The sequence below is a fragment of the Apus apus genome, chromosome 4, assembly GCF_020740795.1.
Source record: "Apus apus isolate bApuApu2 chromosome 4, bApuApu2.pri.cur, whole genome shotgun sequence".
Taxonomy (NCBI): Eukaryota; Metazoa; Chordata; class Aves; order Apodiformes; family Apodidae; genus Apus; species Apus apus.
In genome coordinates this window covers 66,155,430-66,171,691 of record NC_067285.1, presented here as the reverse complement: position 1 = coordinate 66,171,691, position 16,262 = coordinate 66,155,430, and the positions used below count along the sequence as shown (strand labels likewise).

The following is a 16,262-nucleotide window of genomic DNA, read 5'->3' as shown; positions in this document are numbered from 1 at the left end:
GGACACACGTCCTGGAGATTTCCCATTCATACACTTGGACTGTGATTCAGAGCTTGTACAGTGTCTGGGGTCTGCTACAAACCTTTAGGTGCGCTTTGGTAGGTTTAGCATTAAGGAGAGAGGTGGTAGAATTACGGAGACAATCCTTCAGAGAAAGCCAAAGATTTTTCTATTTCCTTTTTTGAGGATAAAAAAAGATTTAGAAGACCTGGTAACTGACATTCAGCCTGCAATGAATTTAAAAAGAGGTTTTTCTCTTTGTCCTGCAGTGTACTTTTTTCCAATAATAGACCAATTTTGATGAGAAGTTTGCATTTTGAGGATGAAATATAGAGCTGGGACTGGCTTTAGCCTTAGGAGTGGACACTTTTTTCTAATTTTAGAAATACTTTGGCAATATATAGTGCATGTGTCAGCAATGCTTATTACAATTCTGCCTCTGTTCTGTATGTGTTAAATACACTAGTTAATTGGAAAAATAGCTAAATAATAAATACAAATATATTTTTTATCCTAAACCTTCACTCTTCATGTATGGCTGGGTACTGAAAAAAAACAACAACAACAACAAATTACCAGTTTGATCTTTAACCAGACTTGTTTCTTGCTTCATACTCTAGAAAAAGTCTAAGGAGAGAAAGGTTGTCCCACAGCCTTTGAAAAGCTCTGGGCAAGGAGAAGGGCATGTGAGTTAAAAGTTTTAAGGGTGATGGCAATTTACTTTTCTTTCTTAGACTTTGAGTCACTTAAGAAAGTGCATTTCTGAAGATTTAGCCATGTGACATTGGAAAAAAAAAAAACAAACCAGCAAGCAAACGCAGCGGGGCTGATGGCTGGTTCTTTCTCTTTCAGAGATTGGAGTGAGTGGGTCAGTGTCACTACCAGTTGACGGTTTGGTGGCAGTGGCATTGGGCAGGCATGGCTTCCTTCCCACCCAGATAGGATCCCAGCAGATGCTCTGAAGTGTTCAGACATGGAATTGCTTTTAGGCTACTTGGACACCTCAGGAAAACCATAGCACTAATGTGTGTGGTCAGAATTGATTATAGTTGTTTCATGCATGCAATTAATTTTGGTTTCCAAAGAGATACTTTCCTCCCCCTTCAAATGGATTTATTTTTTCTTCAGAAGTGAATAAGTCAATGACTCTTTCTGTTGCATTTGGCTATGTTTGCAGATGATAAGATTTGTGCCTCGGCTCTCCTTCACGAGCACAAAGATCTTCTTCATCACTTAAGATTTTTAAACATGCAGTTCAAATACCTACTCAGCGTGTGTGGTGACGCCAACAGTAGCAGCAGTCAATTCAGTTCAGTCCCTGCTTTGGCAGCTGAACAGGGCAAGAATTTATATTGTCACTCATTCAATTACTTAAAACACTGCTTGGCCTGCTGACCTGGCAGGATGGCATTTGCCTCCAGGAAGAAAAATTCTTGCAGATCCACGAGCACTTCATTCAGCAACAGTTAGTTGCTGAGTATATCATAAACACTTGGGATTTAGGGATGCTAACGGCATCTGCCCATGAAGAATTATCAAATTATACCAGTGGTTTTGTCAGATACTAAATAATCTCCCCTTCTGTTAGACAACCAGGCACTTGAGGAAAAATGGGGAGCCGAGTTTGTAGGAATCGTCATCATCCCCATGATTTGGGAAGCATTTGTGGTAAACTAATAAATCAAGTTTAAAGAATGCTCTATATGTATGGCCATAAAATTCTAAAAAATACATTAAAAATATAACATGCTTATGCTATGATAAGATAGCTGTATGACAGTTTAGTTTTTGGGAATATGTATGTTGTTTTGTTTATTCTTATGAGAAGACAGGGAACAACTCCAAAGTAGCAGGATTGAGAAAGGAGTTAGTGATTTATGAAGTATGTTGCTCTTTAGGCTGAACTGGGGATATGTCACATCTACTCATGAACAGCCAAACCCAGTCAGTTAGAAGGCTCTGGCACCTCTGAATAGTGTTGGCACTGTCTCCTGCAGGCAGGGTTTGTGCACATGCTAATTTTATTTTAATGTAGAGGTGCAGTCTTTGATGTTGACATGAGAATGGCTAGCTGGTATTTTTATCTTCCAGGCACTATTTGTGTCTTAACTACTGCATGGTGTTCCTCAGTTTCTTTTTACTGGACAAGTGGAGTCACAGTGATGTATTAAACATATCTAGGAGCCACAGGGTCAAAGCTGAGTACTGATGTTTCTTTTAAATGCCATTGTCTGAATGCCTCTATCTAAATATCATCCGAAATTATAGTAAGTAAGAACATATAGCGTGTCCGTTGCAATCTCAGAGGCTTTCTTAAAAGATCAGTTGGCAAAGCATAATTCAGTAGTAATGGTATCACACTGTGCTCCTTCTTGTCTGCTTTTTTTTTTTTTTTTTTTGCTCTAGCTAGGGTTGAGAATTTTCAAGATTGCTTGTGATGATGTCTGAATAATAATCTCCTGATGGTAGCATTCAGTGTTTGATGCTTGAAACTGCAAGTGTATGTGGGGATTTGCAGCTTAAAAGCAGAAATAGCCACCTTTGAATGTTAACACCCATCTTCCTGTCTTGACAAATTTTTTTCTAACTGAGGAGTATGCCACAGACTCAACTCTTTGTAGCTTAATATCCAGACTGCTTGTTTCACATCTTTGTACCTGAGCTACCATGCCCTGTTTTGATCAGGTAATGCTTGTAACTCGGGGTTTGCAGCTGACATAGTTTCATGAGTTTTGATTACATTTAACTAGACATTTTCCAAGATGCTATTGAGGAAGAGATGAAGAAGCTCAGGTTCATAAAAGTGATGAGAGATAAAAAGAATATCTTTCAAAGAAACTGCTGTAACATTTTCACTGAAATAGTTTGTCTTGTTTTCTGTAGTGACAAATATTGCAAGTTTGATGAAGGCATGAGACTATCCTTTGCATCCATTGTGCCTATTCAGTAGCTTATTTTCTATCTGAAGCTATCCTGTAAAGTGCAGACACTGAATATGAGCCAAATGGATAAATGAAGCAATATACCAAGTAATGCCACCATGGAAAACATACTTCTGCATGTTATCTCACAGAGCTAGGCTAGTGTGCCTTTGAAATAAATAGTATTTAAGGTACCACAAAATAATTTAAAGGGGTTAACGCTTCGGGGAGATCAGAAAAGGCCTGATTTAGTCTCTTTTTTCAAGAGACACTCTGTTGTGACTCAGAAGTCTTCTGGGGATGAAGTCCGAAGAGTCAGTCATTCACAGATTGGGCCTTAGATCTCACCTTAGTATTTCTGAAGTATTTGCATCTTACTGTTCCAGTTTTATTGCCTGTTATTCTCATGTATGCATCAAATACCAGTGATTTTATACCAATCTTTGTTCATTTTGAATTGAACAAGAGCACACAGTTCAGAAAAGAATAGAGGCAGCTCCAACACATTTTACCTTTGCTGTCTGAAATGTAGCTCTTGAAAAGAGATTAGAAATAAACAAATTTATCTTGATGGTGTATTCAGAATTATGTTTGCAAATATTAAAAACTAACTTTTTAAAAGCTTTTCTTTGTCATGGAACACTTACAGATGGAACCAAAGGATTGCAGGAGGTAGAATTAAGTGAGAGATTTGAGGGTTGAGGAAATTCTACATTCAGGGGGAATTACAGTGGGTAGGAGTAGACTTTACTGAGTCAAAGCTGGCAGGCTAAAACACTTTGCATTTCATTCTATGAAAAATGTGTCAACAATTCTCATTTTCTTCCAAAGGAAAAGTATATCAAAGTTTAACTGTGGATAGCAGGAATGAGAGGAAACGAGGAAAGTTAACACTCAAATCAAAATGTGATGTACTGATGGGCAGCAAATTACATGTGCCTTTTCCATGGGCTGTGACATCAAAGCAGCCTGTGAGATTTTAAGTAGCAAGTAGTTCAGTATGAGTATTAATTTGAAGGGTCTTTTATCAGTGGCTGTGCCACAGCTTGTTACATTCCATGCTGAAATTAACTAATTTGGCTAATAATATCATGTGTGATTAGGATGTCTTAAAAATTTTTTTGAGAGAGGTACTTAGCCTTTTCAAACCTAATGCAAATGGAACTTGTGAAAAATACATACTTTATTTAAAGTAGCTCTGTATACATATCTATATTGGTACTCAGCAATTCTATGTATATGGACAGAAACAGTTCTTAAGAAAACTGTCTTTACAGATTCTTTAAAAGTACATCAGATTATAACCCTCATTTATTTGCATTGTGAATAGAACAAAACCATCCCAAATTTTGAAATACAGATGAGGAGGAGCAATGTGTAGTTTCTACATACTTTGGTGTACAGGAAATCCAGAACAGGTGGGAAATAAAGCAAATCATGCATGGTAAGCCCAACAATGCTGTAGTTTTTTTTTAGTATGCAAATTTATTACAGTGGATGTAATCAAGGTACAGTTATTTTTAAACAGCATTTGATTCTAATCTCAAGTTGGGATCTTTAGTGCAATACAATCATTTTCTGAAAAGTGTTTTTCTGGTGTTTTTCCACCAGATTATGTTTACTGTTGTTTTGGATCAAAAATACTCAGGTCTTGCCATCCAGCCTTTCATTGAGTTTTATGGTAGCCTTGAATATCCAGCAAAGGGAAACTGTCATGATCTGCTTTTCCTTCTCTGTTTTATGATTGTCACCAATAAAAGGTGTTTTACTGTTACCTCTTGACTATTTTACACAGTACATCAGGCTGAGTTAAGAGGTGTAATTTATTTCAACTTATTTAACTGCACTGCGTTTTCACTGCTGACTATTTGCCAAAAAATATCCCATGGAAATTCTTTATCTGATGACTGTAAAGTACAGTGAGTTAGCAGTTATTTCCCTTTCTCTTAAAACAGTCATGTCAGTGGCATAACTCTGGCCTAGTGGGAAGTCATCAGGCTGTAGTTTATGAGATAGGATAGGAAACTGTAGTAGGCTGTGGCATGATAATAAAAGTATGATTTGAAGAAAAGCCCACTAACTGGATAGACAAGTTTGGTGTATAGGTGAAATAACCTTGCAATTTTAAAATTCCATGCAACAGTTTAATCAAGTTGACTGATTTTCTCTTGAGGTTTGGATGTTGTGGCTTGGTTTTTTTTTTGTTTTTTTTTCTTTTATTAAATTACTGTTTAGACACTTTTGAGTGAGTGTCCAAAGCAGCATTTGGATCAGCCATTCCTGAATGTGCAAAACTTCCCAGGTACCTTCTCTGAAGCAGAAAACATTGCTCCCCCTCAGTGGGTTCTATTGCTACTCAAACATTGTTATTATGGGGCCAGACAAATGTGACTGGAGGGTACTGCATAAGTTTGAGGCATCAAATGCACTATGTAGAAAGAGCAGTGAGCACACCACTCTGATTTTTTGGGTGGGTTTTTTTGTGGTTTTTTTTGTTTGTTTGTTTTGTGGTTTTTTTTGTGTTTTTTTTTTTTGTTTTATTTTGTTTTTCTTCCTGAATATACATATTTGTGGCCCTTACCATCTGTTTTGGGAAGGAGAAAGTCTGACTTTTACTCCTGAAAAACCCATGCAAGGTCATAGAAAATCTGCTTTTTCACTGCATAGGCAACACATAAATCACACAGCTGTGGTGGAGAAATCAATGTGTTAGGATAACTGTTGATAATTATTCATCCTCTGGGAGCAGGATGGTTTCAGATTTGGACTACACAATGCAGAGAACAGAATTCAGAGCTTTTCACCTCCTTCGTTACCAGACTTGTTGAATCAGAGCAGTACCCAAAAGTCATTACCATCTGATGGCTGTGGGCCAGTGTGAAACAAACTATTTGGCTTTATCCAGAGTCTAGTGGAGAAATTCCTGTCCAAATCACATAACTATGGCTACAGTTGACAGGGACTGGAGTAGCTATTGGCAGCTATGCCAGAGAGCTTGAGGGCTGAATGTACACTAGGATATGGGCTCTCTAGATCAAGTTGGTTTTGCACTACAAGTCAATGCAAAGCTTAAATTAGTGATTTTCCTTTTGTGTATGAAGTGCCACTGCCTACAGACCTGTAATGTTAATCAACACTAACTAGCATTTTTTAAAACCAAATTATAGTTCATCTTGATGGTTACTTCTCTGTGGTTGTAGAGTGGGAATCTGTGTTCATGTCTCTTATTTAAAAAGATTATATAAAAACAAACTGAAAACTCATGAAAAAGATTGCCACATGAGAAAGTTACTATTTAGATTTGAAAGCTTAGTACTCATAGAAGTACCATGAAGCCTAGGAGGATGGGAAGCAAAATGAAAGAATATATCTATGAAGTATTATTAGTTGGCATGCAGGTTAGTAGGGGTTTAGATAGACATTAGTCATTCTTATGGTCATTCAAGATAATGCTTTCATTTTACAGCACTTTATTTTCCTAATTTACCTTCTCCTGGTTTCAGGATCTTTGTGGATGTGCCTTTCTGTAAAGATGGCCATGGGATATGATAAAGGAGCTCAGGTGAAGCAAAGCATGTAGAGAGACTTGAACATTTGGAAAAAAAAAAACACAAAACAAACACAACAGTAGTGTGCTGCTTCTGAGCATACAGTTCCCATTCTCAGGTAGAGATTCATAACAGAAGCCACCACATCACAATTTTCAGTGGTCCCAGTCCTATAGAGGAAAATATTTCTCAGGAGCAATACTCCAAAGAGACATAAAAGCCCTGATGGCCCCCTGCCTGTCCTTGCAGGGCAAGGTACTTTGCACATGCAGGTGAATTTTAGTGGAAAGACAGGGATAAGCTGAGAAAATTAACTAAATTTGATGAAGTATCATATTCTTACCTCTTTTAATTTGCTTTGCTTTAATGTATTAGACACTAACCTGCAGTGATTTTACACTATTTTTGACCCTGGGTATTAGTTGAAAGCAAAATCCTGGGCTACATCCCTACTTCAAACTCTTGGAAAGTGTAAATTTGAATACCAGCCTATTTGTCCTAAGTTCTCTACAAACAAAACTACATCACCAAATAGCCACCTGTGATGCTTTGATGGTACTTCAGATTTCTGATTCTTACTCAGCAGCTCCCACCTTTCATTTTAACCAAGACTACAACCAGGTCTAGAAATGTAACCTGCTGTTGTTAATGTCAGGTTCTGCAGAAGGTGTCAGTGTTCACATCCCTGATGAATGGTGGGCACAGATTGCATTGGAGAATAACTGTCTTCTGCAGTTGTTGAAAAGAGGAATGACCTACAGTTGTATGGATTATGAGGAAGTTTAGTTGTTTAAATTCAATCCTTAGGTGCTTTCAAATGTGTAGTTAAACCTTTTTTGTGTTTGGTGTAAAATGCTTTTGTTTTTGCACTCCTTGCTTAGGAAAGATCCCTGCTGAAATTGTAAATAGCTTGTAAAAAGAACCATGAAAGCAGTGCACAGAGCAGATTATTTCACCCCATTGCCTGATGAGCTTGAAGTGTGAAAATCCTTAACAGGAATATTAATAAGTGAATATTCCATGTTTGATGCTAACAAAGTAATACAAAAAATTGCTGCTTGAAAAAAAAATGTACTTGATCTCTAATCCTGTGACCCAGGGAGCAAACATCTGTTGATACTAATTTGTTGTAGACAGGCTGCATTTTAAAGTATACTTATATTGTGAGAAACAAACTGCATTTTCTTCTTAACTTAAGCACCTACTGCATCTTAAAGTACAGCTATGAGTACACATATTGAAGGCATCTTTAGTGAACTAATCCACTTAATTCTAATTTTGCAAAATATTAGTAAAAACAGCATGGGAATTTGACATCTAGTTGTGTCATGAATCCAGTTAATATTTTATGCTGGGCACAGGCATTACAAGCCCGTATTTTGTGTCTGTTTTGTAACTAGTTTTCTGGTTTGACTTTAAGAAGATGTGAGCTAATAAAAAAAGCCAGTCTGTTTCAGTGAAATTCATAGGTACTGAGCAAAGATCAAGTCATGTGCATTTTATATTTAGTAGGCATTATAGTCTGATGTGGTGAATGGTGTTTGTGGTCTTTCATGTGCATCACCTTAGTATTATTATTTCATTTCTGGTCATGGAGGTTTGGGGAAGATTTTAATGAGTCAAAGCAGCAGTTCAGGAGCCAATCAAATTAATAATAATAACAACAATGCCAATTGTTTCTAAAGACTTAATAAGGAATTTTGAGCCTGCTCTTCAACTACTCTGTTGGAGACAGCTGTTCATAAATGACCCATTAGTAAGATTTCTTACAAGGAAGCAAAGGAAAGTGAGAAGCTGCCAGTTGAACCTTTTCATGCTGATTTTTTTTTTTTTTTGGTCTTTGAGGCTTAAAATACTCACAAGCAGTGAAAGTTGGTATTTATGAGCAGAGCTGAGGGAGGAGTAATGGTGAAGCAAGTCTCTTAAACAGCTTCTAGCCCATGACCAACGTCTCTAGCTGTATTCCACCAGCTCCATGGAGATTCAGTACTCTGATATTTTTAGAAGTAATCACTTTCACATACTTCAGCATTGGTAATTCTAAAACACATTCTTGCCTTTTACTTTGTTTATATATCTTTTTAATAGAAATGATTTTTCCTTGTTTTCCAAGTAATGCTTATGCAGTTCAGTGACAGTGTGATTGAACTTGAAAGATCACTACTTTTTAAATTACATACCCCTGTTCTGCTCTGCCTTGAGTACCATAAATCCCATTCATTTTTATAGGGTTCAGTGGATGTAGCTGCGAGCCAAGTACAGAGACAAAGTGCAAAGGTGTAACCAAGGATTTGACAGTAATGCAGTAGGAGAAAGGCTGTACTCTGCAGTCTGAAAAGTACATTACTTTTTGCAATGCTGGCAGTGGCAGAACTGGAATATCAGCACCTCTGGTCTAACGCCACTGAGGCCCAATAAGCCTCAAATACCACAGTGACAATTTCAGAGGCTTCTGGCTTGTGGTGAACACCCAGTTCAAATAACTGTCTCAAATTTTGATGGGTAGAAATACTCTAAAGCCTTCCTTCCAGGTCTTGCAATCCAGCCTATAACTATTTCTTCCCCTCTGCCTTATATTTATAGCCAATTTTGTAGACAACATGCCCTTGCGAAGTTCTGGCAAGTTGAGCATGGAGACCAGAAAAGAAGATGGTGAGAGCACAGCACCTGCCCCTCCTCAGAAGAAGCTGTCCTGTCAGTGCCACCACCACTGTCCTGAGGATTCAGTCAACAGCACCTGCAGGTTTGTTCATGTTGTGAAACATAGAAAAACAGCAGTCCCACATTGGGTATTGCAGTTTTTGTTTAGGCATTCATATGTAAATAAGCTGCTTATACACTGTGGCTAAAAATCAGAAGTAATTTTTACCTAGATAGCAGCTATGCAAATTTTTTATGTTAGGATGTTGTCATCTTTAAAGTTTTAGATAATACTTACATTAATTCATTGCATAAGAAATGTTCTGAAAGTAGGGGGTTGTTTTTAAAGGTACATGCAGTTAATGAGGAGGCTTAATGGAAATGTACTGAAATGTCTGTGAATGCTTATAAATTTATAATCACGCTCTGTGGAACATAATTTAAGAATCCTGCTGTTGGTGTGTCTTTCCAATAGCTAAGCTGTCTTTTGTAAGTCCTCAAGACTTTTTTTTCTTGCTTCTATGCAAAAATGAGGATCTTTTTTTCAAGATAAAGTATTGAATACTTTCTTACACTAGCTATAGTCTTCTGTTTGGTTTTGCATTTAGATACCAGACTTCTCATTTGGGTTAGATTTGGCTTTCTCAGGCCCAAAGTTGGATCCTTCCACCTCCCAGGCGGAAAGGCATGTCCACCTGTGTACAATCTCCTTCGAGGCTCAGCCTTGCACTGTGTTGCACTGGCACTGCCTGCAGCAAGAGGAATCTGAGGCTTCCTGTGGGGAGACCAAGCTGCTGTTCCCCCAGCCAAGAGCAGCTCTGGCTGCACAGATAATGTTGCTGTTGAATGAGGGTAGCAGTCAGACCTCTCTCCTGGCTTAAGGTGCTGCATGTACAGTTTAACTTTGCTGCAGCAAAGTGGAGGCAAGCTTTTCACATTCTGCATGGAGAGTTTAAGCTTTTCTACTTAGTTAGAGCAAGAAAGATAGAGGAGATAGTCACCATGAGCTATAGCCTACTAGAGTTGTGGGAATGTGAGAAGCATCAAAGCACAGAACAAATGTGAGCCCAGCTGAACATGCCAGTTGGGTAAGCAAGGCTGCTTGAGGTGGGACAGTCTGACACTGTGTCAGCTCTTGAAGGCAAGTGGATTAAAAAGATAGATGGGGAAAACCTAAGGTTGCTGAAGATATTTTTTAATGCATGTTGTTTTGTAGCCTTACATAATTCTGCTCAGCCTGCAGTTTCACACTGAAGCATACCAGAGTTTTGATGACACCTGTAAATATTTCCCACCCCCACTTCCTCTTCCTTCGAACCCTTGCTCTAGCTAGGAGCTGGACTTAACTGCTCTCACATGGCAATCATTTCCAAAAGCTGTAAGAACCCACTCTGATATCAATTTGCAGATCCCCTGCAGCACAAATCAGCTGTTTCCTCTTCCTGCCCAGCAAGAGCCACCACTTCCACACATGCTGCCTCACACACACACAAGGAAGTTGAAGATGACTTTTAAATCCAAGAATTAGGAAGCACAAAGGGATCCATGTTAAGGAACCCATTGAACAAAGTTTACACCCCAGCTGGGAAAGCCTGCTGTGGCACATTGCTTTGCAGGCATTGACATTAAGTGTATTTCATGTAACCAGGAACTGTGAGTAAATGTCCTATTAGAATGGATTTGTGCATTTTCCCTCACTGTGATACTTAAAAGACACTCTGCAGAGTCTTTCTTACAATGTCAAATACCAAACTTGGTTTTAGGTGCTAACAGCCAAGAGTAGACAATTTAGTAATAGAACACAAAATTATACCCCTTTTTGTCCTCAATCTTTACACATTCCAGGCTTAACTTTTATACTTAGTGACAAAATTAATTTTTTCCAATTTAGACATCAAAATAATAATCGGAACTGGAATTTACCAATCAAATCACTTTTCTGCCCAGGAAAATTTAAACAGTCAAAAGACTTGCATTTTATCCAGAGCTACTTGTTTTCCATCCTCTGCTGTCTGTCACCCGAGCACCATCTGCCTTGCCACTTGGTGTGAGAGCTGTAGTGAGGTACGAAGGACACAACACCCCTTATTTTCCCTACATCTACTTAAGTATTAGTCTAATCCTTTGCTTCTTAAATTCCCTACTACATAGATGAGTTTAGGATGAAAAGTGAAATGGGGTATTACAGAGAGAAGAGAGTCCTAAGTCTACTGTTGGAAAAGAGTAATTAGGAGGTCTCTGGTTAGCTGGCTGGGTTGAGACCAAGTTTCAAAAGATTTAACCAAGACCAATCAGGTTAGCAGGGACTATTTGTTTCCTCTGTGTTTTGTGACAATCTTGCTAGTCAGGCAGTAGCTTTCATATTTCATCCTAGCCCAAATTAGTGTTGGCACAGTTTTAAAGCATTTGGGAGTTCATGTTTAACCTCACTATAAAGGAAGTTTCCCCATATTGAAGTTCAAGCAGTATTGATCACACTGTTGTTTGACTGAAGAATAAATTAACTGCTCCAGATTAAAATCTATTGCATTATCTGCTTCTCCCACATGTAGCCACTAAAAGCCATTTCCATTTTATATGTAAAAAAATCAAACCTATCATCAGCTCTATCAGTCTGTTGAGGTTTGAGCTGTGCCTGGACCTACAGATCTTGTATCTGCCACCCCTGCAATGAGGAGGCAGTACATACTGAAGCACCCAAGGACCTGGCAAATTCACTGACCATATCCATAGCCAGGGCTTGGACTTTGGAGAGCATCAGACACTATCCCTACTGGTACTCTCATAAAAGCAGGGAAGCCTTTTGTGTGCCCAGGAGCAAGGAGAAGGCTCTGAAAGTTCAATGCAAAAGTGTTTCCTGTTGTGTTTAATTCAAAATTCTCTGAATAAAATAGCTGGTCCTATTGCTATCACCATTAAAAAATTCTTTAAAAAGCAGTCTGCCATCCCAACTGAAGATTTTGATTTGCTACCACAGGTATTTTATCTGTTAAAAGTATAGATCCTGCTTGTAGTACCAGTAGTCTGAATGTTTATATAAAAATGAGGACATCTGGTGGCCATTTGAAATCATCTCCATAATTGTATTTTTAGAAATTTAAAAGTCAATATTTTTTAACCACATCTGTATCAAATTCTCTAATAGCCTGCTGTGTTCCTATACAGGATGTTCCTTTCTTTATACTTCCTGCAGCTTAAGTCAAATAATACTTTAGGGAGCTAAGGATAACACTGCAGTTTAGAATGCAGATTGCTTTCTATATCAACAGAAAAGCAGGAGCTCTAGTAGAGTGTACTCAAAAAACAATTAGGCAATCTACAAGCACAACAAGTTTTGGAAGACCCATTACAGAGTCATCTCATCAAGAGGGGTTTAGTGTCAGCAAGCACTGAAAGAGAGCCAAGCCAGGAGCTGAGGGTGATGCTAGGGCCAGACATATCCTCACCCACCCAGGACCCATTTCCCCAAGGGTACCTGAACACAAGGGCAGAGATAACTCCCTCGATGGCCCTTCACGTGGCCAGTAGTGATCTGTATCCAGAGGAGAGACTGAGGCTGGAGTGAGGCATTTCTGTACCATTGCTTCAGGGGGGTGTGGTGCTCAGACCTGAGCTTAAATAGAGCCTCTGGGCAGGGGGTGTTTAGGAGTTGTGGGGTCCCAGGTGGGGCCACTCCAGGCAATTGAAGCTCATTAGTGCTCTCAGGGCCCTGACAAGATCTTTGCAGAAGGTTTACAGTCCTTTGCCTGTAAAGGGTGCTTTAACATGCAGTGTGTTGAAACTTTATTCTTCTTTCTGAATATCTCTGCAATTCATAAATGGCTTTCAGTAAAGAAGCTCAAAGCTGCTTTAAACACAACCAGCATGTTATTTTACTGTTGCATTTCAAGTTTTCTGTGTACAGCGTGAATGCACAGGCAGTTTTGTCTAATCATAATTAATTGCATATTTTTAAAAATAACATTAGATTTGATTGGCTTTGACTGTAATGGGATTGTAGTCATGGCAGAGTCTGATTAGGTGTCTTGTTGTAGTTTATTTTTAATTGACAAATAAATGCTGATGGTTTTAAAGATTGTGCTGATAGAGTTTAATTTCTTAGGTGTTGCTCACCAGTCTTGATTATGTTTCTGCCCAACTGTGTCTTGAGGTAGTTTTGGTTATTTAAAACACTAAAATAATTAAGGTGCTTTTTTCTGTGTTACCAGAGGTGATAATTCACTTGAGTGAAGTTACTTTAATTCTCCTCTTCTCTAGATATTATGATTGAATTTTCTTTGTAATTTGGTATGTAGAAGGAAGAAGTCTTCAGCAGCAGGCCAAAACACTGAATTCAAGTAACTTTTCTTTTAAACAACTTCAATTTTTAGGGTAAGGATGAATATTTTATGATAAAGGAACTATGGTGAGATCTTACCAGCTAGCTTTTTGTTCAGTTTTATATTTATTTTTATTATTTAATGGAACTCTTTATATAGGGCTGTACTGGTGGCAGTTAAGTCCCCTTTGATTATTACAACAAAAAAACAAAGGTCAACAGAGACAATTGCTTGCAAGCTCCAGTCTTTCTTTGCCCCCTCTGCCAGGGCAGTACATCTCAAACCTGGCTCAGCAGGTGACTTCACCCCAAGTGTTTAAACTGAAATGGAAATTCCTTCTGCCACACTTCTCAACTGTGCCCCAGAAATTGGGTTTTGTTTTGTTCAGGGCTTGTCCCTTAGATATTTAATATAAACCTTAAGCAAAATAGTAATGCAAGTGTAGTCTCCCTGTATTGAGATCTGTTGTGTTACCCTCAGATAGTTTTTTAGTGTGTGAGAGTACTTTGGTGTTACTGTGCAGAAAGTGCTGGACTTCCCTTGCATATTGAATAAAAAAAAAAAAAAAAAAAAAAAAAAAAAAAAAAAGACCAGCATTACCCATGTTAAGTCTCTCTTAGCATTAAAGAAGCAGCTGCATCATATAAATTAAAAAAAGTGTAATCTTAAGATCAAGTAAAAGAGAACATTTGGTCTGTGTTTAAATTCTGGAGACAAAAGATTGGAATAAAAGAAAAAGGGAAAAGAAAAAGAGGAAGATGTGTAGCTTTTTTTTACTATTTGCTTCTTCATAGTTCTCACACCTGCTGAGATGAATTTTGGACAGAATTGAAAGGTGCTAGAGAGCCTTGGTGAAAGGCAGAGGGACCCATGCTCAGTGCTGTTGCTGTACCCCAAGTTGTGCTATCAGCTCTATAGGCCTGTCAAAGCTTGGATACTCAGTATGAAGCCTGGACAGTTTCTAGGGCTCTACCTCACAGATTGGCATAATGGCTTGTTTTCTGCTTTGTGACCCCAGTGTCAGGGGGAACTGTTTGATCTGATCTGTGATTCAGTAGAACAATGCAAGACACATTTGGTGGGCTGGGTCATGTCTTAGTCCTGGTAGAATAGTATGGGCAGGTAGTACAGAGCAAGAATCGTTTGATAGGCCTATATATGATAAATGAAAAGATGTTGGGCTAGGATGTGTTGGGTACCCTTCTTTCTCTCTCTGTGTGTAGAGTCATCGTTGAGCACCCAGAGAGCCAAAAGGTACCATAAACAGCAGAGTATGCATGGTAGGAGCAGCATCACCATCTTGGAGACCAGTGAGGCCGGAAATTGTGACCCACTGTGAGCCAAATCCTTGGCTTTGTTACACCTGTATGTCTCTTCTTGAGTTCAGAGTTGCTGAAGGTTGTATCTGGCTCAACAGCTGTGTAATGCTCTTCTTGCTTGGTTTCATGTTACTTCTCTGATGCTCAGCCACTAACTATAGTATTTTTTCTGAAAAATTAGCCTACGTTGAACACATTTACAAGTGACATGTTGTTTTATGGATGGTGTCCAAAGACAGTGTTTTGCTAAATTTGGCCTTCATCATCTTCCTTAAGTGAAGGATGTGACAAGATACGTGAATTAGATGCAAATTGGGAGCCAGCCAATTTTCAAATTAGATTATTTCAGCCAGTCTTTAGAGAAGAATATGAACTTCACAGTTCTTGTACATAATATAATCTAACATTTTAAAATCTTTTTTAAGAACAGTGCAGAAACTTGTCATGTTGCTTTAGGTGGAAATGAAAAGATGCTGTAGCTCTTTCTGATATCCAAAACAGGAGTATAGAGATGAGGAATGGACAAAAATATTGAGACTTGTATGGACTCAATTACAAGTAAAATAAAAGATAAGGAATCTTTTAATCAAGTCATTTAACCTGTTTGTTTGTGATAGGCACTGAACAAGGGAAAGATATGGCTTGTCCAAGTTATATATTGCCATACCTGGCTGCGTCACACACACAGAGAGTAGGACAGGAAATCCTTAGCAGGCAAGTTTTGGTGGCTGAGGTATCTCATCTTCCATGAAAAATGGCTCTTGGCCAGTGAGGACATCTGTGTGAGCAGTTGCAAACGTGCTGACCTCTGTTCCTCTCTTCTGACATTTAGTAAAGGTCTCAGTTAAGATCACCTCTTTCTTTCTGATAATCTATAATTGTAGCACCACCTTCCACGTCAGTGTCCGTCAGTGTTTCCGCTATTAACTTCCTCTGTTTTCCTGGCATTTGACTTGACTGTAAAAATTCACTCCTGGCGAATATGTGACACACCAAATGTGTGCTTATTAGTGATCACATCCAAAATGTATTTAATCACTCTCCTGCACTGTACCCTGATAAGATGATGTTCTAGTGGAGGAGGTTAATGGGTGTGTACCCAGACGTATTCAGTAACATAAGGCTGAGTTTTCCTTCTTTACACGCCATTCACAGAATCAAACCACACAGAATTCAAACTACAGAGTTTAAGAAAAGAATAATTCTATACTACGCATTTTTACTAGAAAGTGGAGAATAGTTTTTGTTGGTTGGGATTTTTTGTTTTTTCTTTGTGTGTATCTGTGATGTACTCTGTTTCTATTTGTGCAGTCACCAAAATAAACATAAAATTAGAGACAATGCAGACCTAACCTGACTTGTTTCTGACTTGTTATAATAGTATGAGCAGTTTCGTTCCTACCATAGGCAGGTAAGTGGTAGGGTAATCAATAAAACAGCAGGGTATGCCCTGCCCTTTACTTGCACTGTGCGGTCAATCTGACAACTTGTGAACCAGGAGAAGGGGCCAGGGGG

The 16,262-nt window shown here is 38.5% G+C and overlaps 1 protein-coding gene across 1 annotated transcript in view; it reads left to right on the top strand.

Annotated features, from left to right (window-relative positions):
- The window catches only part of BMPR1B (bone morphogenetic protein receptor type 1B), a 76,653-nt gene that overhangs the window by 35,753 nt on the left and 24,638 nt on the right, over positions 1-16,262 (top strand). Inside the window, exon 2 of the mRNA XM_051617620.1 lies at positions 9,053-9,212. Within this exon, the coding sequence (XP_051473580.1) occupies positions 9,070-9,212 (143 nt within the window). The 5' untranslated portion in view covers positions 9,053-9,069. The remainder of the gene's footprint in view (positions 1-9,052; positions 9,213-16,262) is intronic.